Here is a 24,014-nt window from a genome sequence, read left to right on the forward strand (position 1 = left end):
TCCATCAGCACCACTCTTTGGGAAGAAAAAAAAGTGGGGTACATAACCCTCATGTATGGCTGAGGAAAGGAAACTCATGAGATAACTCCCACAGCTGATGAATTCCCGCTCCTTGCTTCTGTCTAGCCGTTTTTGAATTTGGTATTAGTTTGATTATTCAGGTCAGATCAGATTTAGGTCAGTTGTGATGGATTTTTTCCAAATCCAGTTCCCTTGATTCTTACTGTAAACGCTTACCAGATGACATGATGTGAAGCTGGAACAGACTCGAGCTGTGTGATGACCGAATAAAATCTCAGTGGGAACCACTTCCACGTTCCTGAGATCAGTTTCTCATGTAATAAATTCTGTATCCAAAATTGTATCAAATACTTTTCTGACAAGAGTGAGGTTTTTTTTTTCCTAACGGACAAATCCCAGCAGAGCTATTTATAAGAAGCCTCTCTCTCGTGTTTGCACACACATGCCTGTTATTCAGACCTACACTGAAGAACAAATATAAGTAAAAACTCCTCTGTGTCCTTGCCAGTGCTTTTGGACCCACCCTGTTTGGTCTCCTCTGACATCCTCTACTACATTTCTTTGCTATTCTTCTGTTGATATGAGTTGCCGTAGGAAGCCACCATTAAAGACTTCTCCCTGAAGGAATAGTCCGGGTTTATTTGGTGACACCTTTCCTTTGCAGACTTTCTCACTTCTTTGTTCTGCCTGATCCTCTCCTGAAATGAAATTAGAAAACCTCCAGAACTTCTTACTAGACCAGCCTACAACTTCTTTTCCTGTTACAGCCTCTTTATTAATTTCCTGATACGGTGAAGGGAAACCTTGATACCAGACTTCCCTGAGGTGTGCCCCGGCTCACGTATCACTACGTGCCAACCTCTTCTGTATTAAATCAGACAGATGAGACCTGTGCTTTTGGTTTTGAAAAGTTCTGGTGTACCTGGGGCACAGGGGAGAGCGGGTTCTTCCACATTTGCCTCCTCAGTGGCTGCAAAAGCCACGTTAAATCATCGTTCCACCATTCGGCTGCTTGATTAGATGTTCTGTGCATACCTCAAAATATGTGATGTTTTAAAGCTAGATTTGCTATTTAAATAAGAGGTTTGCCTTAATTGGCTGTTATAAATTACAAGCAAGAAGGAATGATTTATTGCTTATAATTAGAAATGAGTTACGAAGGGGAATGTTGGTAATCATAAAATAAAGCTTGGAATACATTGATTTCCAGATGGCTGGCAGTGAAATTGCTCTTTAATGTATAATAGACCAGACACAAGGGGAAAAAAAAAAATCTGTAATCCATCTTTATTCCTTGATGGATTACTTGTATGAATCTAAAGTTACCTGGATTTTGAAATATTAGTTTTGGCTGCATAATCGGATGAGAGAAACTTAATTTACACGGTGGTATATGCTATCAGAGGTGGTGGAAGAGGTGAGATGGTATTTTGCCTTGCGTGATTTTTGTCCTTGTAATGTCAATGGGGAAGATCACAGTGGATTGTTCTCAGAGTTTGCAGATTACTAAGATGATTTTCTTTTCATCTTTCGCTTATTAGCTGTTTTTGTGAGGTTAAGATTGATCAAAACACCTGTCCAGAAGCAAATACCTGTAATCCTCCTTGTCTGAGTCTTAGAAAAATATATTTGCACGAGAAACAGACAGCAGTGCTACTGCTGAGAACTTTTCAATAGCATAATCCTTCTGTTGAGATCATAATGTGTTCATTTAATTTTTTTAATTTCATTTCTGTTACTGTAGTTCCACGCATGATTTAAAAATTATTTATATTTGCCTTATCTGCTATTAATGGTGCTTCCTGCCATACCAGATGCATTCTGCACTGTTACCATTTGAAAGACTGCACTGCAAGATTCTTAGACGTATTTGGATTGTCACCACATGAGTTGTCTCACGCCCATGTTTTAAAAGTGACACTGCCATTAGACTTGCTTAGCTGAGACCATCATGATTACTCATTTACCTTCATTAAAATGCTTCATAGCTTCCTTATTTTAAGTAGCTTTTCCCAGCAAGGTGCAGATTTGCCTTGCTGCCATCATTTCATCTGGAAAAATTTCCATGGTGAAAGGAATAGCATATTTTCAACTAATATTTTTCTGACCTGTGGAGGGATGAGCTCATCAGTATCTTTATTGACAAACCCAGGAAGAAGGTGTGTCGACCAGAAATATTAGATCAGTCATCCTTTCTTGTCCTGGAGCAATTGTAATTTCCCATGGTCTGCAGCAATTTCCTTTAGAAGCAGATATCTGCAGAGATTGTTTTGGATCTGCTGCAGTAGCATAATTTCATTTGGCCCCAATAAGGTGGCCTTAGATTTCTTTCTTTTCATTTTTGCTGTTGAAAATCTTTTGGTTTAGTTGGTCGGAATGACAGCCAGTTGCTACTTCACAGCATCTAATGGAGGAATGAGTGCTGCAGCTATGCAAAAAAATACTGCCCGCTCCGAGTTGGGTTATTGAAGTCAGATATCACGGTCTCTGGCCTTCTCTGAAAAGCCTGAAATAGGTGTTTAGGTCACGATACATTAGCAAAGTTCCTGCTTTCCAAAAGCATACTGATGACTGATGTAGATACTTAATTCCTCACTGATAAATATATCCTTTAGTGAATGATAGAGATTCTTATCTTTTGCTAGTTTACCCCTGTAAGTTTTGGTCCCTAGATACTTAAGCCCGGGCGTTTGCTAGACGAAGGCCAGTCTCATTAGCTCTGAAGATGTTCTCAGCACTGCGTGGTCTGATGCTGCGCTGATGAAAGCAGAGCTCCTCTGATCCAGCATGAAAGAGGACAGAGTGGGAATCAGAAGTGGGAACAATTTCTCATTTCACTCTAGTTTTTGTTGTCATTTCATCTTTGCTTTTTTTTTTTTTCCTGCATGAAACGGCTCTTTCTGTAGCGTTGCTTGTTCAGAAGCAGAAGGAAAACGTTGACTGTGTTGGTGGAGTTGGTGGAGTTCACGCAGGCGTGTTGGAGCAGAGTTTGATGTAGGTGGTTCAGGCCCTGCTCAACTCATCCTGGTCTTTCTGCCCAGGTGTCTGGTAGCACCTACAGTCTGTAGATGCTCTAGAGTCTAGCATCTAGAGTCTGTAGGCTCTACAGAGGGACCTGGAGAGGTTGGATCAATGGGCCAAGGCCAATGGGATGAGGTTTAATAGGGCCAAGTGCACTTTGGTCACAACAACCCCAGGCAACGCTACAGGCTTGGGGAAGAGTGGCTGGAAAGCAGCCCAGCAGAGAAGGACCTGGGGCTGTTGGTGGAGAGCCGGCTGAACATGAGCCAGCAGTGTGCCCAGGTGGCCAAGAAGGCCAACAGCATCCTGGCCTGAACCAGGAACAGCGTGGCCAGCAGGAGCAGGACAGTGATGGTGCCTCTGTAATGGGCACTGGTGAGGCCTCACCTTGTGTGCTGTGTTCAGTTCTGGGCCCCTCACTACAAGAAGGGCATGGAGGTGCTGGAGCGTGTCCAGAGGAGAGCCACCAAGCTGGTGAGGGGTCTGGAGAACAAGTCACATGAGGAGAGGTGATCTCAAAGGTCCCTTCCAACCCATGAAGATTCTGTGATTCTGTGATCTAGTAGGGTTCAGACCCTGCTTGCTCCTCCATCAGTCACATTGCTGCAGCTGGCAGCACCGGGGTGAGCTGAGCTCATTGCAGTGTGGACATGCCCTTCAGTTGGTGTCTTTTGGGCATTGGTTGGGGTCTCTGCAGCCCTGTCACTGGGGAGGGTGGTTCAGGACAACGCACTGGAGCTTTCACTGTGTTGGTGAGCTGGGCTGGGCGAAAGGCTGGACAACCTGGCCTTCAGAAAGCCAAAAATAGCTGCCTGCCTCACATGTAGGTTTCAAGGTGTGAGCATCAGAGGTGCTTTGTCTTTTTGCAGAGTGTGATGTCGTCTGTGGTTGTATCTGGACTTCTTGTGGCATGCCACGGTGCACCCTTGCACCTCAGCCTTTTCCTCAGGGCATCAGGCAGCCATTTATTAGTGTCACAACCAGCCACGGCCTTGGCCACGTGCCTCAGTTTCCTTTCTATGGGAGGGAACGGCTCTTGTGGGCACCCAGCTCTCAGCCAGAAAGAGATGTAGGAAGTAGTGGGACCACAGCTGGATGTGCAAACCCCAAAGTGCTCCAGGGTCATGGTTGCAATTGCACTGCTCTGGAAATGAGCAGTGGTCCGAGTCTGGAAGGGTCACCCCTTTGTCCTGACCTAATGGCAGAAGGGTGGGTTGGTATCTCCTGATGCTGTTGTGTTTCCAACAAGAGCATTAAATCCTTGCAGAGAGGTAATTCCCAGCTTTCCGGTAAGGATAACATTGACAGTACCTAATTAAAGGGCACTTTTAGCTGGGGTAAACATTTATATTCATTTCCTTCTCACGCAGATGTCTGGTAAACTGACCTCCTGAGGCAAAACCATCTGGCCTCAGGTGGAAGGAGGATCTCAGCCAGCATGGAGAACATGACCTGTCTCTTGCCAAATTGTTTCTCAATAGCTTTTTCTGTCACTGAAGTGGCATACGTATGAAAGGCCTGTGGTACGGTTATATATATATATATATATATCTGTTTTATGGCCATTTGTCTTAGATATGACCTGCATAATTACACTGCAGGCTTGTGGCTGTGGTGGGCTCCGTGGTATCTCTGCTTTCCATCGTGTATTCCGTGTATAAAATTAGTATGGGCAGTAAGTGGCGGTAAGATGTTCCCTACTTGTATGGATTAAATTAAAATTCAGTCAGAAACAGAGCTTTGGGTGAGTTTCCAAATTACTTGCAGGATTACACTGAGGAGATTGTTATGGTATCGTAAACCTTTTTGGTGGGCGAACAGTCCGACGCGAGGGAGGTGGCTTCATTGCCTTGCTCTGCTCTTTCTGTTTTATGTACTGTGCTGTGTAATCTCTTGTTATTAAATAATAAGCAAACTAAGAAACAGTTGTTTGTCACAGCCAGCTTGTTTTTCAGAGAATTTGCTCACTTTGAAAGTTCAGTCTGTGTGATCTCCAGCCCTGTCAAGAGCTATTATGTTGAATCTTCTTTTAAATTGTTTAAGCTGGAGGACAAAAGTAGATGTTATCGTGCACATCTCAACTGAGAGCGGAGCAGATTCGGCAGGGAGCAGCCTCTGATGCCATGTACCGTGCCATTAGTTTTTGATGCAAACGTGTCAAGATTATCTCCTTCCAGTGTTACGTGTGTCGGCTGACGTGAGTGTTTGGAAATCTGCATAATTTCTGAAGCAGTTTGGAATGTGGATATAACACTTGGGGCTGTGTGAAATCTTTTTTCTTTTTTTTTTGTTTTTTTCCCTTTTTTACGAATCCCATTGCTGTTCAGAAAGTTGCTTGTTTTGTTACTCCCTCCCTCAAGGTACTGTATTAATTTGCAAAGTTCATAATGAAACTCACCCAAACTTGAAAACATAACAAATAGTGCACAACTGCTGAAACACTGGAGAAGACCACTTAGGACACTACTTTTTCGATAGAGGCTGTTGGTGCTTTAGCATATCCGGGGTTGTATCTTAACGCAGCATATTATTGGTATTTATGGGACTTGGCAACCCTGAATTCAAACTGGGCTTCGAGGGACAGGATTTTGCACATACCACGTGTGTGTGCCTTCGCTTCTCGATGGCCTTTTACAGATGAGGTTGATTAATGCACATTAAAAATTGGATACGATGCTTTAGTTACTTGGGTTTTTTTCAAGCTGTATTTTGATCATTAATATTCAGATCTCTCCCAGCCTCAAAAGCAGTCGTGCTCTTCCAGAAAGGCGCTTTTTTCCACCCTCTGTGGTGCAGCCAGACAGCAGAAGGAGCCCGTATCTGTAGCCATGGCAGCCAGTAAATTATTGCTCCATATGGCTGGTGTGGCAGCAGCTGCTCTGGTTTAAGGAGGTCAGGACATGGGGGCATTTAGGAAACAAAACAAAACCCCACCATAAAACCATCCTAAATGGTTTTGTACAGTAATAGTGGGGTTCTCCATAGGCATATGGAGAGCCAAGGGAGAGAAAATGACTTCTCTTTTTATATATTAATAACTTTCATGTAATTTTAATCAAAGACGTTATTTTGGTGGAGGGTGTGGGAAATAAGTTTTTTGTCTCTCTCTTTGTGATGGTTTTCCCATTTTTCAGTTTTCATTGCTGGTGTTTGGAGGTACCAAGGCACGGTGAGCTGGGCTCTTCAGCCCACGTGGGGAATGATCCCTCCAGGTCTGCGCTGCAGCAGGTACCTGGCAGCCAGAGCAGGAGCAGAATCCAACCCGCATTAGATATGATGCTGACAGGGAAACCGTATTGCCCAAATTGAATGGCAGCGCTGTATTTCCAGTAATGAAGTGAAGATGTATGTTTTGTGGGCGATTATCACCGAACAGAAATACAGCTTTAATTTCAGTTTGGGTGCGAGAATCACTTGCTGCTGAAAAATGGTATAGAAAGGCTCTTGGATTTAGCACTAAAGCTTGCAAATAGGCTTTTCAGAAGCGTGAATCTTTTTATTTTCGTTAGGGGACCATTTTAATTAAAATGGAACTGGAATGTTTACTCTTCGCTTCCTATAGCTGTGATTGTTTTCTTCACTGTGTGAGCACATGTATAATTTGCTCTAAAAGAAATGTCAGCAGTTTCTGATTACCTTGTGAGTCTTACTCAACAGCTTGATGTTAATTGGGGGGAGGAAGGATTTCAGGGTGCTCCAGGGAGCTCTGATGTCTTTTGGTAGCAGGAGGAAATAGGTGCTATCTTTGGTACAATGCTAATTGCAGTAATCACTACTACTGGTTTAAAATAAAAGTCCTTCATTTCTTACCCCTCTTGGGTGTTTTTTTTCAGTCATGTCAATGAAATGCAACCTGTTTGGTAATTAGCATCCTTCAGTTACATAACCTTTTGACATTGCTGCATCCGTACGTTTGCAAGCATCTAAACAGGTTGGCTTTTGAAAACGCTGATTGACAGTAGGTAGTCTCAAATCTTAGGAAATAAGGAAGAAATTTTTTTATGATGAGGGTGGTGAAACACTGGAATGGGTTGTACAGAGAGATGATAGGTGCCTCATCCCTGGAAACATTCAAGGTCAGATTGGATGGGACTTAGAGCAACCTGATCTAGTTGAAGATGTCCCTGCCCATGGCAGGGGGGTTGGACTAAATGACTTTTAAAGGCCCCTTCCAACCCAAACTGTTCTATGGTTCTATGAAAACTCTGCAATTCAGGTTAGATAAAGGAAAGAAAAGGCCAGACACAGAGGGAGGAGTGTGCCCATGTCTTCAGATACATTCTGTCTAAGTCCAGAAGTCCACCAGGATTAGCAAGTAATAGATAGTTTATGTGGGTCAAGAGTATCTCTTTCTTGACATTTTCGATAATTATGAAAAGTGACAAGAAGCATCTGTAGCAGAACGATGTGTTCCCAGTCCTTCAGCAGTACAGCTCCTGACGCATTCCCATGGCTTCTTTTTTGTTTACATCTACTGTAAGGACACACCTTGGACAACTTTGGTTGCCAAAATGCCTTTTGGGTCTTACAAAGCATTTCAGAGATGACCAATTTCTGAACCCTTTTGGAGCTTAGCCAATGTCTTGTATTTTAATAGTCTTCTCCATCAGAGATAATGATCTGAGTCTCCCGTGCTCATTCTCTGGGGTCTTGTTCCCTCCTGCTGATTATTTGAAATAAATAAATAAGTGGGAAAACAACCAGTATTTGTGTGTTAACAGGGAGGAATGACTAATAGAAAAATGAGAAGAAAGGTACTGCTTATCATAAAAGACTGTAGCTCTGGAGGCATAAATTGGTATTCATTAAGTTGTTTGCCTAGACTTAGTTAAAAGACATACTTGAGGAGCTGTCTGAGCAGTGTTTCAGTAGAAAGCAAGTCATCCTCTTCGTGACTAGATACTTCTGGATGAGGAGGAAAGCACCAGAAAGCAACACTAAGTGATGGATTGAGAACAGCCTTTGTGGCAGTAAGGAAACAACAGGCTATGAAATGTTTGTCAGGAAGAACAATATTTAGCCCTTAGCTGTAAAGTAATACTGACCCATCTTTTCTCCTGAAATTACGCAGGTCTTTTTCATATCTAATGCAGGATTTTAAAAAATGTTTACGTTCGAGTTCTGTCATTTCTCATTCAAGGTGTGCAGGGTCCCCTTGTTTTTGATGATGAAGTCTGTAGCTGGAGATTAGAATTTTGTCTGTGATGATTATGATATTCTGCATGTACAATGTTACTGGTATCCTCACTATATCATCAAACACAGGGCAGCAGTTGCGGAGAGGTGCTGGGTAATTCGGTGTGGCTCATTTTTGCCATCTCTCAATTCCTCCAAAAAATCAATCGAGTCTTTTGATTTTTGTAATATGTGACAAACCCACCTATTTCAAAGACCTTCAGGCTGAGCTGGAGCTGCAGACTTGAGATGAGATTTTGCTGCTCTGCTCGTTGACAGACATCGTTTGTTATTTTCCTGAACTGGGACAGACGCTTATGAGGGAATGTGTGTATTAATTAATGTGGAGTCTGTGGCTCTCTGCTCTTTATCTTACATCTTTAAAATAGTAGTTGCACGACATAACACTCGCAAAGTCCTTTCACTGTTTGGAGAGTGAATGCTCTGTGTCAAACCCTTGTGCGTGGTGGAACTTTTCTAATGTTCACCGTTTCTTCTTTCCTTCTTTGCAGATTAAGGCCCTTGATTTCAACTCAGCTTGCTAAAAAGGCTGCCACTGAAGAGGTAGGTAAAGTCCAGCGCTTCTCCTAGTGCAACAGTCTTGAGTTTGGAAATTCCCACAAGCCTTTCTCAGCCTGGCTCTGGTTATGTGGTAGACACAGGCAAAGGAAATTAGAGTCCTGTCTCTCTGATCAGACCTGGAGCTGGTTACTGCAAACACTGCAAAGCTGAGGTTGCCTGTTTTCTAACCAAGATATCACAGAATCACAGAATCTTCATGGTTGGAAGGGACCTCTGAGATCATCGAGTCCAACCACAAAAAAAACCCTAAACAAAACCAACAATCTCAGGCACTAGAGCATGCCCTGAGGTGCCACGTCTACATGTTTCTTAAATACCTTCAGGTATGGTGACTCCACCACCTCCCTGGGCAGGCTGTTCCAGTACCTGACCACCCTCTCAGGAAAGGAATTCTTCCTAATATCTAATCTAAACCTCCCCTGCCCCAACTTCAGACCATTTCCTCTGCTCCTGTTGTTATTCCCTTGGGAGAAGAGTGACAGCTTGGCTTACTCTCTGGTTGGTTGGTTGGTTTAGTTTGAAAATACGACTGTGCCATAGAAAAGTTAGTGGTAGTAACTGGCCACCACCAGAAACCCTCCTTGGGTGGCTTCGTGCACCTGCATTTTCTGATGAAGGGATCTTGGTAATGGCCTCAAGCTGCAACAGGGTAGGTTTAGACTGGACATTAGGAAACAATTCTTCACAGAAAGAGTGGTCAGACCCTGGAATAGGCTGCCCAGAGAGGTGGTTGAGTCACCATCCCTGACTGTGTTGAAGAGCCGTTTAGATGTGGGGTTGGGGGATATGGTGTAGGGGAGAACTTTGTAGAGTGGGATTGATAGTTGGACTCGATGATCCCAAGTGTCTTTTCCAACCTGAATGATTCCGTGATTATTATCAGAGTCACAGTGATAGCTGCTTTCTTCCACTAGTATTTTCACACTGCACAGAGTAGACACATGGTTTTGTGGATGATAACGTAACTGTCTACTGCGTATCTAAAAATTCTGTTCCATATATACCAAAAGTGTTTGCCCTTCTTCTTTTTCCCCTGAATGTGTGACACTGACACACACCCCTTTGAAAGTGAACCAGTTACCTTGAGTAGTTTAACATGCTTTGACAGTTGCCCACCCGTACATAAACAGATGCCAAGGTGCAGTCCAGGATGTCTGGAAGTGAATTCAGGAAGTTCTATTTAAAGGAGTTGTTTGGCTACCTTATTTTTAAAATGACTGAAACCCGTTGATTTTCCGAAACAGTTTGATATCCTGCCTGGGGAAATACATTTTCACTTCTTATGCTATGCTCATTAGAAAACTTTGCACATTTTCAGAAGTGTAGCAGTCTGGAAGTGGACATGATAATTAGAAGAAGGTCACATTTTAATTAGCATGGTGCAATTTTGAAAAATAATGACTCAATTGTAGCTCCTTTATAGTCACCCATTTTTTCAGAGCAGATGGATACTTTTAAGCATAGAAATTGATATATGTTATGATGCTGATTCATTTCAAACTGTTGTGTCTATTTCTGCTTATACCAAAAACCTAGATGGACTCAATTTCATCACTCTAGAGGCAAAAGCAGTAGGAAATATAAAATAAACTGGAGGGAAGTTCCTCTAAATAATACGATTAATTTGAGCATTAAAAAATCATGAAAACCTGTCTTTGAGTGATCCGAATACCAGAATACTTGATTTTCTGTTAAAATTAATGGGTGTCTTTTGCCCTATTAATGAGCTATTGGAGCAAACCCTTAGGTGACTGTGAAAAACTCAGGCAGATTCTTTATACCGTTGACTGGCACGGTATATAACAAGTTAAGGAACAGCTTTGATGTTTGAATAATTAGACTGTCAGCTTTCTGGTATGGGGGCTCTCTTGTGGTATATCGGTAGAGTGCCTGAAGTTACAGGGATCCTGGGAGTTATTCCATCGCAAGTAAATACATTTATAAATAAATAAATAAAAATAAATTAGCAATGCTGAATCAGAACTACTGCCAGTGGAATCGGAGAATACGCAGCAGTTACGTAGTTGCATATTGTAATTTAAAAGCTAAAGCACTGGAGGACTTTTCTTGTGGTCGGGACCAGAGGAGTTGAGGTTTCATGGTCTCCTTTGTACCGTTCATTGTTAGGAGGACCCTGCAGTCCCAGCCTTTTCCGTCTCTCCTAGTAGTGGAGATGACTCTCCGTGCTGATAACTGCTGGTACTGACAGCTACTGTTAAGCATTCCTGTCTCAAAATTGCTTGTATGACAAAACATTAATGGTTAATCTTTAATGTTCTTCAGGGTGCCACTGGTGGGAAGTCCTTTTGGTGCCACTAGTGGGAAGTCCTTTCTGTGCCTCGGGCTCTAGTGTACAAACCCCAAATAGTCCCAGTAGAGAATGGAAGGGAAAAGTAGGCTATTAGAAAGCTGGTGGAGATAAAGCTCTTGTGGTGTGTCTTCCTTGGATGAGAGTGGGAGATGGAGCCCTAGACTGAGCACATCGTGGAAGTGAGACCTCCAGGGTACCAGGAGGTCAGGCTGTGCAGGGACAAACCACGTTGCTGATTCCTGCCCCATTCCCAGATCAGTCATTAGTGAACTGAAGACAGTATTACCTCCAAATTCACCTGTCTCCTTGCGGTGTTGTCCTTTCTCTCCCTCCCTGCCTAACCTTGGAGCAACTGGGGAGGTGCATGTGTGGAACGGGTCCCGTCAGTGATCAATTCCCACGTTAGTGTTTGGGGATCATTATTCTGATGAATTTCATAGGTAATGTTGCAGCACTATCAGCCTAGTGCTCTGCCATCACATTAAGTGCTGTCTAAAGAATGCTATTTGTTCCGCAGCTCATTGTGCCTCCACATAAATCCAGCCAGAGCTGTCAAAACCAATACATGTTGGGTTTTTACAGATTTGAAGGGTACATTTTTGCTATCATTAAAGTGTCAATAACGTTGTTATTGTGTAATAGGCCTGATGTGAGTCGAGGACAGTGAGGAAAAGGTTGTTAAGTTTTCCCGCAGAGCTCTGCTGAGGAGCCTTCACTCCCAGATATCTCCTTACCTTGTGCTTGCAAGAGGATCCTTGTTCTGCTGTTACCATCTATGGGTATTTCACTTACCTGGAGAGGAATTATGTGAAAACTGTGGATGTTTGTGCCTGACGTTGATTCAGGCAACATTTCACTGAGCAACTTTCACGTCCCTTGGAAGAGCTAAGCCTGTAGCACTGGATGTGGCTTCTCTGTGTGGAAGCTGCTCATGTTTTGTACAAATATTCAACAAAAGGAAGGGCTGCTCTACTTCCCCCTCTTCTTTTTTGCAGTTGACCTTCCCAAATGCACAAGCAGAAGCTCCTGATGTAGAAAAACCAGCAGCTGTGTTAGTGGAGAGTGGCCCAGTAGCTTACAACCCTGATGAAGAGGTAGAAGAGGAAGAAATAGAAGAAGATGATGATCATTGCATGAGCGCCTTGCAGTTAATGGGAGGAAACGGTAAGCTGGGATGCTATCTGAATTGCCATCTACTGGTGCTGTGGGGTTTGTTGTTGCAGGGCTGAGGACAGACAGGGTTCCCCTGCTTGTCTCTGTCCTCTGGCAGCTTGTCCTGTGCAGAGCTCCTGCCACCTTTCTGGCATGGATGGAGTCACCCTTGTCCGAAACACAACCTTTGTAGAGACTGCTCCTCAGAAGACTTTGCATCTCAACCTTTAGGCTAAGAGGACTTCTCAGCCCAAATTGATGTTACACATCCCTCATAATTAGGTTTATTAATGTGGATCTGAGGAATTCCTGAGGGACCTGGAAGTCAGTAACCCTTCCATTAGCAGCACTTGGGGCTTGCTGCCTCCCAAGCTGAGCCACCCTGCTTCTGCCTGCCTCTCAGCAATGTCCAGATTGTCCTCTAGCCCTGGGGATATGCCCGTCCAGCTCCAAAAAAAAACCAATTATCACACTCTTATTTTCTGGGGAAAGTGGTAGGAGGAAAGAGTTCTTCACCAAGTACAGGAGTCGCATCGATAGCGTACGGCGTGCCGTATGGTACACAGATGTGTGCTAATTTCTTTGGGTTACCCAGCAAAGCCATTCATATAATTAGGTTTCTTAGCTGGCGGGAAAAGGCAGTATCCTCTCTGCTGCGGTTTTTCCTAGCTGGACACATCCACATGTATCCTGTATTAAAAACTTCCCCTTTAGAAGTTAAGCTTTGAAAATATACAAAAATATTTTTAAAATGAGAGCTGCTGATAATGGGTTGTGAAAAAGCAAGATGGGAATAACTTTTCCTACTGACACGTTATTTACTGCAAAAATCTTTCCAGTACTATTAATTTAGCTGTCCGGGACAATATGTATACATTTCACAAAAGTGTCTGTTGCTTTTAAATTGATTTCTCCACTGGAAAGAAATTGCTGAACCGTAGGAAAAACAGTTTGTTGCCTGCATTTATTATTAGAATAATGTTCCCAAGAAAAGGCACCCATGTTGGGGAGGGTGGGTCCATGTTTATTAATAAAGCCCCCCCCCCCAAAATAGAATAAAGGTCACTGAGCATTTTTTTTTCTTTGTAAATGTTACTATTTTTAAATCAGTCTGAGAACATTCCGCTACTCCCTGTCTCGTCTGGACAGCAGCTGAAAAATCAGAGTTTAAAAAAAAATAAATAAATAAAAGGAAAGGAATATTCCCAGAATTCAAACCCAGGTATGCAGAGCTGCTCAGCGGAACAAATAACTCCTTTCTAACTGCTTTCTTCGTGGGTTTTAGACCCGTCTGCCTGGAGTAACTGACGGAATTACAGATGGTGAACTTCACCCATTCTACCCAAATCGTTATAGATGACACTTAATTCTGCTTCTAAGCATTTGCTTGACTCTTGGGATGAAATGTTGCACTGTATTGAATTTGGAATATAAAGGTTAACTTTCCTGAATGCTCATATGTAATAACTATCCTTAGGTTTGACTGCGCAACAGAAAATGTGTTTTGTTCCATTCAGAAGCAGGCAGAAGAGAAATTTGTGCGTTAGAAACACACAGACATGCCTTCTGACACACACATCACACAGTCTTTGCACTCGGCATTGCTTAAGTAAACAAAACTGGGTAAAAAACAAAAAAGCTGGGCAAAATTTTAAGTTGTTCCTCTAGGAGTAAGTAGATACGAGTCAGATGCTTTGGTCAGGATTCGTTGCACGGCTCCTTTGATGTTGATGGGAACCCTGAGCTATCCCTGAACCCTTGCAGTTTCAGCTTATAAATCCATGAATAATATAAACACACCAGCTTTTTTCTTGGTGGCTCTGTGTAGTGAGAACCGTGCCTACTTGTAAGTGTGTGCTGCTGCTTATCAGCCACCGTGTTCCAAATTACACGTGACAATTGGGCTTGATCACCTTAACCACTAAATTAAACCAAGCACATATCCGTGTGCCAGGTATTCCTAAATGAGGCTCCAGTGACAAGTGAAAAGAGATATTTACACATGCATGCTTGCAAATAATTTTATTTCATTGAGGAAAGGACATGAAAGAATGTTTTATTTAGCCCTAAGAAAGAAAATGTATGATTTTTTTAAGTGCTTGCCTTTTTATTTAGCCCTAAGAAAATGTATGATTTTTTTAAGTGCTTGCTTATGGCGAAACTGACCATCTAGTTACACAGTGGGAAAGCAACCTGAAGGTAGCAATACTTCCCTTCTATCTTCCGTCTGCCTGAAATATTTGCATTTTTATATGTCTTTTGTGTGTTTCAGATTATGGCTGTGATATGGATGATGATGATGGCTATTAGTTCCATTACCTTCCAATGGACGTGGACTGTGTCTTGTTCCCAGCGAATCTTTCGTCTTCAAACTGTATGAATAGTGAAAGAAGCTGTCTGTGGTCAGCAAACGTAATTGAACAACCCTTACTTTTGTAAAACAAATTTTAGATTGGCACTGACTCTGGTCAGTTTACACTGACCCATAACCCAGCAATAAAGTTTGGGTTAGTACTTGAATTTATTATTTTTTTTTTAATTCTAGTGGATCATAGATTTTTTTATTTTTTTTTTAATTCTAGTGGATCATAGTTTGAGGATGAAATTAACGGGAGTAATGTTTCCGGAGAACAAAAGAAAAGAGACAAAATAGACTGTGTATAAAGCATGTGTTGGCTGAAAGCAACACATCTCTTATTTATGTGACTCTGCTTTTAGGCGTGCTGTTGCAAGGGAGCAGATTGAAGGACAGGTAGGAGGACAGGTAAAAATGAGAAGAGCACCTGTTGATTGTTTGAGCATAGTAGCATTAGTTCTCTCATAATGCTACAACTGGAAGAAATAAAACCTTTCCAACCTGTATTGTAAACCTGACCCCGTTACTGTATACAAGCTTTCTTACCCAAGCCTATCAAAAATTAATGACAAGCAGAGCAGTATCAGTTACTCTGAAATGAAGTAAATACTTCTTTATATTAATCAATTCATGGATTTCTTTTAAAAGATATGAGAAAAGAAGGCAATGTTGGCAGTGGAGAATCACCTTCCACTGCGAGTGGAAGGAGGGAGAAAACCTGGGTAAGGCAAAAAGTGTAGAGAGCAAGCAGGTGGAGAAGGTGTGCTCACTTGCCTTTGCTGGGCATCCCTAGGGACAGCCAGGTCGTGTTCCCACTGGTATTTCTTCAGGAGAGTCACTCTAGACATCTCTGTGGAGCTGCTCTTGTCTGACTGAGCTAAAGTCTGCTCCCAAGAGTTGCCTGTCTCAAAAACCAGTTGAAAGAAAGAGAAAGATGAGCTTTTTAATAAGTAAGCTGGCATCTACTTTGATTGAATTTATTTAATGTAATTTATTAACTTTCTATGGGTAAATTAAAGGTCACCATGCAGCAGTCAGACTTTCATGGCTCAAAGCCCACCCTTGAACAGTTGCTGCTGAGTGAATAATGGTGGGGCTCCAGCCTTCTGCACCCCAAAATGTCAGTAGGCGGGTCCTTCTCACCCAGATACATCAGCTCTTGCAATGCCGTGAGAGCAGGGCTCAGGGATGGAGCCTTCTAGCCAGATCCCACCCTGTTGCCTCTGACCTGCCTTTCCCTGGCACTGCTGGGTCCAATGCTCTCGGCTCAGTAGGAAATGCACTGCATTCCGGATCACCCTCTTGACGGCTGCAGCTGCAGCACCCAAGATGCTTTCATCTCTCTCCCTTGTCTCGTGACAATCATGAGAACTGTAGCACCACAGGCTTGTCTTATGCCAGGGAAAGATGGATATTTATCTTGCCGAAGTGGTTTCTGTTAAGCTGTCTCTCCTCTTAAACTATCTCTCCTGGTCAGCTCGTTGTTCCTACCCTTTCTGAGAAGTGCTCATCACTGAAGCACCATCCATCCTCCTGCTGCAGAGAGTGGCTTGTGGCAGGAAAAACAGCTGCCTTGGGAAGTTCTCTCAGTACTGCCAACCAGAGCAGCGATGATGCTCATACCTGTGGTCATCGCCAAAGAGGGGAAGGGGCCATGTGGCCTTCCATACCTCTTCTGCTCATCTCAGCAGCATGCGTAAGAGGGATCATGTAGCTAGAGCAAGAGCGAGTGCTTTTTCTAGGAGCAGACTTACTATTATATGGCTGGTAAACCTAGTTTGTTGGTTAGGCTGTATCTGCTAGGTATTGTTGAGCCCTATATAGGAGTATTTCTCCAGTGGCTTCTTAAAAGCAGAACTTCATAACAAAAATGATGTAGTGAGGCTAATGGGAAGAAGAGCTCTTCTGAACTAGATTTCAGTTACTTACTTTGCAGGACTTAAATGGAGAGAAGAGATTCCATATAATTCTTAGGATGAAAGCTGGCATTTTCACAAAAAAAAACTATAGATTTTTTTCTGATACTTTATAAATACTGCACAGAAAATTATACCGAGGAGATAAACCTTTCTACCTCTCTTTTACCTGCACCGTAAATTCAAAATCATGCCATGAGCAGTTTTTTAAAAAAGTAGTTTGTTTTGTCAAAGTTCATGCTCTGCAAGTCTTCGAGACAGATGAGTTTGAGCATTTGGCTTTGAATTAATCTGCCAATAGCACTATTAACACATACCCATACTCTCAGTATATTCTCAAAGCTTGGGTTTTATTCCAAGGTACACATTATTCTCTATGCAGGAAATAAACATGCATAAATAAACATCTGTATGACTCACGTAGGTCGAGTGCTTTTCTCAGATCTGTATTGTTGGCTCTTAAAGAAACTGCTAAGATGAGTTCTTTATAGCTAAGGGTCTTTCCTCCAGTCTTCTGTGTAGATTTTCATTGGTTTGTTCCCCCCAGAAGGGTACTAAACCTCCTGCCATGCACTGATGTTATGGGCGGGAGCCGAGGGTCCACCCAAATAACTGTTGCTAGTAAACTTGAATTTCAGTAGCACATTGCATTTCTGAGAACATTGCTTCCTGCACTGAAAGTAGAGGATTGCAGTTTTCAAATGCCCTTGTAAGATTTGATTAGGAAAGGCTGTCTTGTAGTCTGCCAGAGGGGTGCTTGGTGAGGAAAGGGAAAAAAAAACGAAAAAAAACAAAAGACAAAAGATTCCATAGTGTCTCAGTATTGCTGGTGAAGCTAATGGTGTGGCTTCTGTACAGAAATCCTAAAGGAAAGGCCGTGGTATGGGATGGGCAGACTTCACCGAGCGTTGTAAAGCTTCTTAAGCTACAGTGGTTATGTGCATTTTTAATTTATTGGTGACTTACCGGCATTTTTATAATGTTCATTCCTTCTTGATTTAACTAAGCTCAGGAAATGTAAACAGATTAGAACACGCTAGTTTCTGTTTTTATAGCTAGTCATTAAAATGTAAAAAGATTAACACTGCATTAACTCTGTTTACTACTGTTGATGTATCTGAACAATTTTGTTGTATATAAGTGAGCCTAAATTCACTTGGAGTAATTTGGACCCTGCTTTTCTCAGGATTCTGATTATAATGAAGAGAGCTTATAAGGCTTCAGCATTTGTTGTCCTTAGATCTTCTAACTTGAACCCACACAAGCTGTATATCGTTGGTTTTGTTGCATAAAGCATGTCTGTTGCTGCAAGTCACTTTGCTTGACAGACAAAACCCTCCAGCTGTTGCATCCAGCTTGTCTGCTCTACAGCCTTTTAACACTCTTGTGTTGTGGGAGTAAAAAATGAAAGAAATAAGGAAAATAATGTTATTCTTCACTATGGTGAGTGCATTTTCAGTGTCTTATCATCTGTGACGTTTCTTTAAAATCACTGTGTTCAGTATAGCAACTTTTAAATGGTGCCAGGAAGCCTTGTCTTGAGGGTTAAACATGTTTGTCGAAAAAGTTCTTGTCATCCCGATGGCTTGTTTGTGTTCTTTGGATTGCATTGAAACTCCAGTCGCAGATGTGTACAGTTAATGTAGAGTTTGCCTAATAAATGTTCTGTTTCTTATTTTTGCGTTGAATCCTCACATTTGGTTCAGTTAGTGCCAAGGAAATTAAACCTGTTTGATGTAAGCATATGTATCGTCCTTACACAACCACAATATGAGCCATGTTAAGCTTTTTTACTGTAATATATTTGCTGTAAATAAAAAGTAAAACCCTTGCATAACCCATATTTTATGATGCTGTCCTGCTAATTTCTGATTCTTCTGCCTTTGTTCTTACGAGCGTTCTTTTTTCATTGCTGCATGATTGGTTGATAGTAACCAAAATTTGTAATTCAGCTTTCTTTTGTCTCTAAAAGGGAAGACACATCTAATCAGGCAGGAGTTTTTTTACAAGACATTGTTCCACTCATAAATGTAGATACTTTCTGTAAACTGCATAATATTAACAAGGTTTTTCCACTAAGCTATATAATTAACTGACTGTGGGAACAATATAGTGTGTGTGTTTAGTGGAACTGTTCCAGTGCTTGTTTCTGAAAGTTGTATCTTGATAAATAAGGTGTGTGCTGAGTGAAAAATCACCTTATTTTAGCAACATCTGGTCACCACAGTTGGGAGGCCAAAATCCACATCTACTCTTGGTGCATATGGGTGTTTGCTGCTTTTATTTTTTTCTGGAAGTGGAGCTACCAATGGATCCTCAGGAGTCTCCTGCAAAGTTTTTAGCATATTGTAGGACAATTAATGGTAGTTTTGATAAGGCAGTAGGTCTGTCTCATTCCGGCCTTTCACTGGGCTCCCATACTCTCATGTAGGTGCCCTTCTACTCTCATTGGTGTCAGGATGTTTTTATCTTAGTTGCTTTTCAGCTCTTCCAAGCCTTTTAGATGGTAGTTGGGAACTTCTCCAGTGATGTCCATCACTGATGCTCTCTCACTCGGAACAGCTAAGCTGTTAAAAAGTACTGGTCACTTCGGCCTCGTATTTTTGCTCTTCCCAAGGTGTACAGTTTGTTGGCTTTGTCCTCAAATTTTTCTCTTCCCCACCACACCAGGCTTTCACAGGCAAAACAATTCTGCCCCCCTAAATGTGTTCATCAAATGCTCCTCCTTTAAGAGTCTGAGAAGTTAAACAATCTTAATAAAGCTGAAATCTTGCAAAGTTTTATATTAGCTTCATTTGTCACCAGTAGACCATAGCATACTCAATTCTTATGTTCATGATTTGTAATGCAGAAGAGGCTGTTGTAGTTTTCTGCTCTTGTCCTGTGTAAGAAGAATTGCAGCATATTATTTGGTATTTCTTATGCCCACCCCGGTATCTGGCAGCAGTCTTGGGGAGTGGTGGTTGTTCAGTGAAACAAACTAACTAACTAACTGACAGACTAACTCAGGTTAAGCACCTGAGAAAGGAGGCTGGGTGAAAATTAATGACTTAACAGCATAACAAATTTACTTGGTGAGTTTTCATCATAATTGTTTTTTTTCTTCTGGGACTGTTGTGCATTTTCATGGAAATGAGGGAGGCGCATACCTTTCATAAAAATGCAAAATGCAGTTCCCATCTTGACACGTGATTCTAGGAGTGCAGGGTTTAATGACTTCTAGTCTGAACCTTACATTTGTTATCGTATGGGTTGGTACTAAGTGGCACTGTACTGGATATCGGAATGGCAGTTGTTGTATTACCTCTTTTTATTGCAAAATTGCACCAAGAGTGCTTTCTTACTGCTCTTGGTGCTCTTAGTAAAGTTTCTCAGTTCTTCAAAAGCAGAAAAACACAGCGATTAAAAGAATTTGAATGAAGCAATGAAAAGAAATGGCACCAGCACTGTGCTTACCAGGTAATTTTTCTTCAGTGCTCTTCTGTGGGAAAGGTAAAAAGTATTTATATGCGGAGACTAAGAGGCACACAACTTGTATCTTGGCAGCAGCAGAGCTGAGGCGTTGCCCAATGGGCAGAGCGTTGCCCATTTTCCACACAAGAGTTCCAGACTCCTGTTTCGTGGTATATCCTGCACCGTCTTCATCGTTTGTAGACTGGGCAGTCCACTGGAGGACACTGAAGGAGGTAGGACACCTAGCCAGGTAAGGAAGAGGAGATGGCGAGGTGTCTTTGTTTCACATGAGTTAAAAAAAAAAAGAGAGATTAAGTATTTAGAGTGGTTTTAAGGGTTGTAGTTTGATGTTAAGGAGAAAAACAAGCTGCGTTAAGAAACCCAGAAAGATCAGGGAATATTTCTCTGCAGTGATGTGCATTAGACTGTGTAGGAATGTTCACGTCTCCGGAAACCCAACTGGTCACACAGCTGCATTAGAAATCGAGTTCTTTGGCTGTGTCACTGTTCCAGACATGCCTCTGCTTTTGTGGGTGTGATTTCCAGCTCTGCCCTGAGATGTCAGCTGCCCGCACGTGGGCTGGTGGACACATCCCTGGCTTGGTGCAGATGTTTCCTGTCCCCCCTGCCCGTAGCTGTTCAGTCCCAAAGAATAATCTGTGAGACTTCGGGGGGGAAAAAAGGCCACATGCTCATTTCTGAATTCTGCCTTTTTATAACCATGACAAGAAATAGGCTGAACTGCTGACCACGCAGTTCCCACCTTGGTGGGAGCAGTAGTGCCTGGTGGAGGGCAGCCCTCATGGCTGGTGCAGCCACCCATCCTCGAGCAGCTCGGTGGGTAGTGTAGCTGGCAAGTGTTTTCTGACTCCTCTCCTTTTTGATGAGGGTCTCCTCAGTCTGCCGTTCTTGCAGAGGTGCTAATCCTGGTCTTTGTTAAATACACTTGGGCACATAAGGATTTCAGAGCAAATATTTTTGAGGAAAAGTTCCACACGAAGAGAGTGATCTGTGCCCGAAGCAGATGTGTGTTGGCAGTCAGGGATCTCAAGTTCCTAAAAACACAAACGGCAAGTAGGAAGGTGACGTGAAAATACCCATGAGAGATATTTACAGTTGCTGTAAGTTGGTACAATTCCTGCGACTTCCCATCAGACAATAAGAGTTCTGCTGGCTTAGGGCAGTTGAGGATCTGTGCCATTAGGAACTGTCTCTAGAGGTGGTACCAGTATTGAAGGATGGGAGAAAAGTGCTCTGGGGTTTGGGATACTGTGGTATGTTGCCCAAAGCCACTTCCTATTCCATTTGTTAAGCACAACTTACTGCCTCGCCTAATTAACCAGCAAACTGGAGTTAACAATTCTGCTGATTTTAAAGTAAATGAGAAAAGGGAACTTCAGTGGTGATACAGCTGTAGTGTGCAGCTCATAACACATCCCTCTTCAGCTCTGCATGGGGATGGCTGTAAAACTCTCTCTCTCTAGGTGGTCATAGACTACTCTGACATGGACCTGTTGTAATTGAGTAATGGTTCTTCAGAGCAGCATCGTGTCTGGGAAACTGGCTGAATCCTTGTATCTGCTTGGATTCCTACCCATACTCTGAGAGCCCACCAAAGCAGAGTCTACACATACATACTGGAACATTTCAAAAAAGATTCGTGGGTTAGCACAGGGTAAAATACAGCTATAGCAAATGGTTTCAAAATTCTAGCCACTATTTTCAAGCAAACTTTGACACAAGGCCACTGGGAAATTGTTTGACACTGCTGAATGCTGCATTAAATCAGTGGGACCTACCGTAAGCTCTGAGGTCTCCAGCAGCAAATCAGTGCAATGTGAATCATCGTGTTTTCTTTCTGGACCGTTGGGCGCCACGAGGAAGAGCTGGAGTGGATTTTGCTGCTTGCAGTAAGATAAAGGATCTTTCATCTTGTTGATCTTCCCTGTATGTTTTGTATTGGTTCAGGGGAGCTAGCTGCATGGCATTAATAAAACGCCACCTGGAACAGTTGGCCAATGTTCTTGGCATACATGCAAGTGTAGATTTTGGGGTCTCCCCTGGCCACTTGGTACGCAAAAAGTCTCTATCACCAGGGGTGGTGCCAACCCTTGCAAAGCTGCCCAGCATAGACCCCAAGTATTGTCACTGCTTATGGGTATAATACCGATGTGAACGGGGCTACATCTCCTATGAGAGATGATGGTACACCACTTTGCAGTTGATATTTGTCCCAGTCTGCTGCACAACTGAGTGGGCAAAAAAGCAGGTGTACTAATATTGCTGTGCAGAGAACTAGGTTGGTGGTCCCAAGGGCTGTGTTCATCCACAGATCAGTCCTATCTGTTGATCCACCTTGACTACTGCAGCTCGTATGATGTTTAGAAGGAGATACACGATTGAAGCCATCTGTGACACCTCAAGTGAAGATCAGAAGTAGGCAGGATGAAGACATGGCTATCACTGGTCTTAGCTGAGGTTTGGAAGGAAGGCTATGGCTCTTCCAGTGTAATTTCAAGCCTACTTTCTCTGCCAAGCTTAGCTATCGTTAAATTCCTGGGTAGATCTTAAGTTGGCTGGGGCATCAGGTGGTTTGCCTTCAGGAAAGTGGTTTTGGGGGGGTTGGAGGTGGTGATGTGTTTTTAAGTTGCTCCCTTTATTGCCATAGATTACAAGGATCTTGCTGGGAATCGCAGCTTTCCTTCTAAGCAGAGTCCTTAGTGCTCAGCAGGAGTAAGCAATCACTACTGAGGAGCAGAGATGGTAAATGATATAAAAAGGGGAGAAACGCAGCACAGAGAGAGAACTGCGGTGAAACTTGGAGCGTGAAAACGTCAGTTGCTTCAGGCGTTGGAGCCAGGGATGTCCCACATTGGAGGTAGAGGAACAAGCTGCAAGCACAGTGGAGGAGACCTAGTCTGGTAAGCTGTGACTGAAATTCTTCCTCATTTCACCTCCAAGACAGGCTCTGTATTTCCTAATACTGCAAAGAGGGGGTGGCGAAACCATCTCAGATGGCTCCCTGTGACATCCCTTATTCTTCACCGTTAACTGCTCACATGAGCATGACACCCAACTTGTTCTTCTGCTAGTGATGATCACTGCCTGATCCTGCCCAGCTCTGCAGCTCAGCAGGTGAAGGGACTGGGACCTCATAGCAAATGGTCCTTTTGCTGGAAAGAGAGCGGTGCCATTACTCAGGGGTTTCACTCTTAGTCTGCCTGCTTTGCTCTTTCACGTGCCTTACCTGGACAATTTCTTGTTTCTTGTATAATTTCTTGTGAGTTGCTTAAGGAAATGAACCTGGAAGCTGAGGGAACCTAGAACCACCAAGGGCTTTTGGCAAATTGGCATGGGGCTGCTTCACATGTAGACCCTTAGCGCCCGTGTTGTCTGCCCTTCTCTGTAACGTACCAACCGCTGGAAATTTTGGAAGAGAAGGGCCTTTTGAAATAATTCCTGGAAGTGTTGCTCTCAGTTTCTGCGTGTTAGGCAGTGTGGTGAATAGTGTGAGGCCAGTGCAGAAGCAGCGACGCCCCGGCCACAGCAGCATTCCAAGAGTGCCAAAAAAAATAGAAGGCATAAGCAAGAAAACGGTATTTGTGTCTGAGGGTGCAATATGGGTGGTGGTGGTGGAAGGTGGTGAAGGGCCTGGAAAACAAATCATATGAGGAGTGGTTAAAGGAGCTGGGACTGTTTAGTTTGAGGAAGAGGAGGCTGAGGGGAGACCTCATCACTCTCTACAATTATTTGAAAGGACACTGTAGAGAGGTTGGTGCTGGTCTCTTCTCACAGGTAATTAATGACAGAACGAGAGGGAATGGCTTCAAGCTCCAATAGGGTAGGTTTAGAATGAACATTAGGAAAGAATTTTTCACAGAAAGAGTGGTCGAGCATTGGAATAGGCTGCCCAGGGAGGTGGTTGAGTCACCATCCCTGGCTGTGTTTAAGAGCCGTTTAGATGTGGTGTTGGGGGATATGGTGTAGGGGAGAACTGTGTAGAGTAGGGTAGATGGTTGGACTCGAT

The 24,014-nt window shown here is 42.9% G+C and overlaps 1 protein-coding gene across 1 annotated transcript in view; it reads left to right on the forward strand.

Moving 5' to 3' along the window:
* The window catches only part of BRF1 (BRF1, RNA polymerase III transcription initiation factor 90 kDa subunit), a 139,953-nt gene extending 125,138 nt beyond the window's left edge, over window positions 1-14,815 (forward strand). Inside the window, exons 14-16 of the mRNA XM_014951599.1 lie at window positions 8,730-8,781; window positions 12,106-12,274; window positions 14,535-14,815. Of these exons, the coding sequence (XP_014807085.1) occupies window positions 8,730-8,781; window positions 12,106-12,274; window positions 14,535-14,572 (259 nt within the window). The 3' untranslated portion in view covers window positions 14,573-14,815. The remainder of the gene's footprint in view (window positions 1-8,729; window positions 8,782-12,105; window positions 12,275-14,534) is intronic.
* The last annotated feature ends 9,199 nt before the right edge of the window (window positions 14,816-24,014 follow it).

The sequence above is a fragment of the Calidris pugnax genome, unplaced genomic scaffold, assembly GCF_001431845.1.
Source record: "Calidris pugnax isolate Ruff unplaced genomic scaffold, ASM143184v1 scaffold183, whole genome shotgun sequence".
NCBI classification, from domain to species: Eukaryota; Metazoa; Chordata; class Aves; order Charadriiformes; family Scolopacidae; genus Calidris; species Calidris pugnax.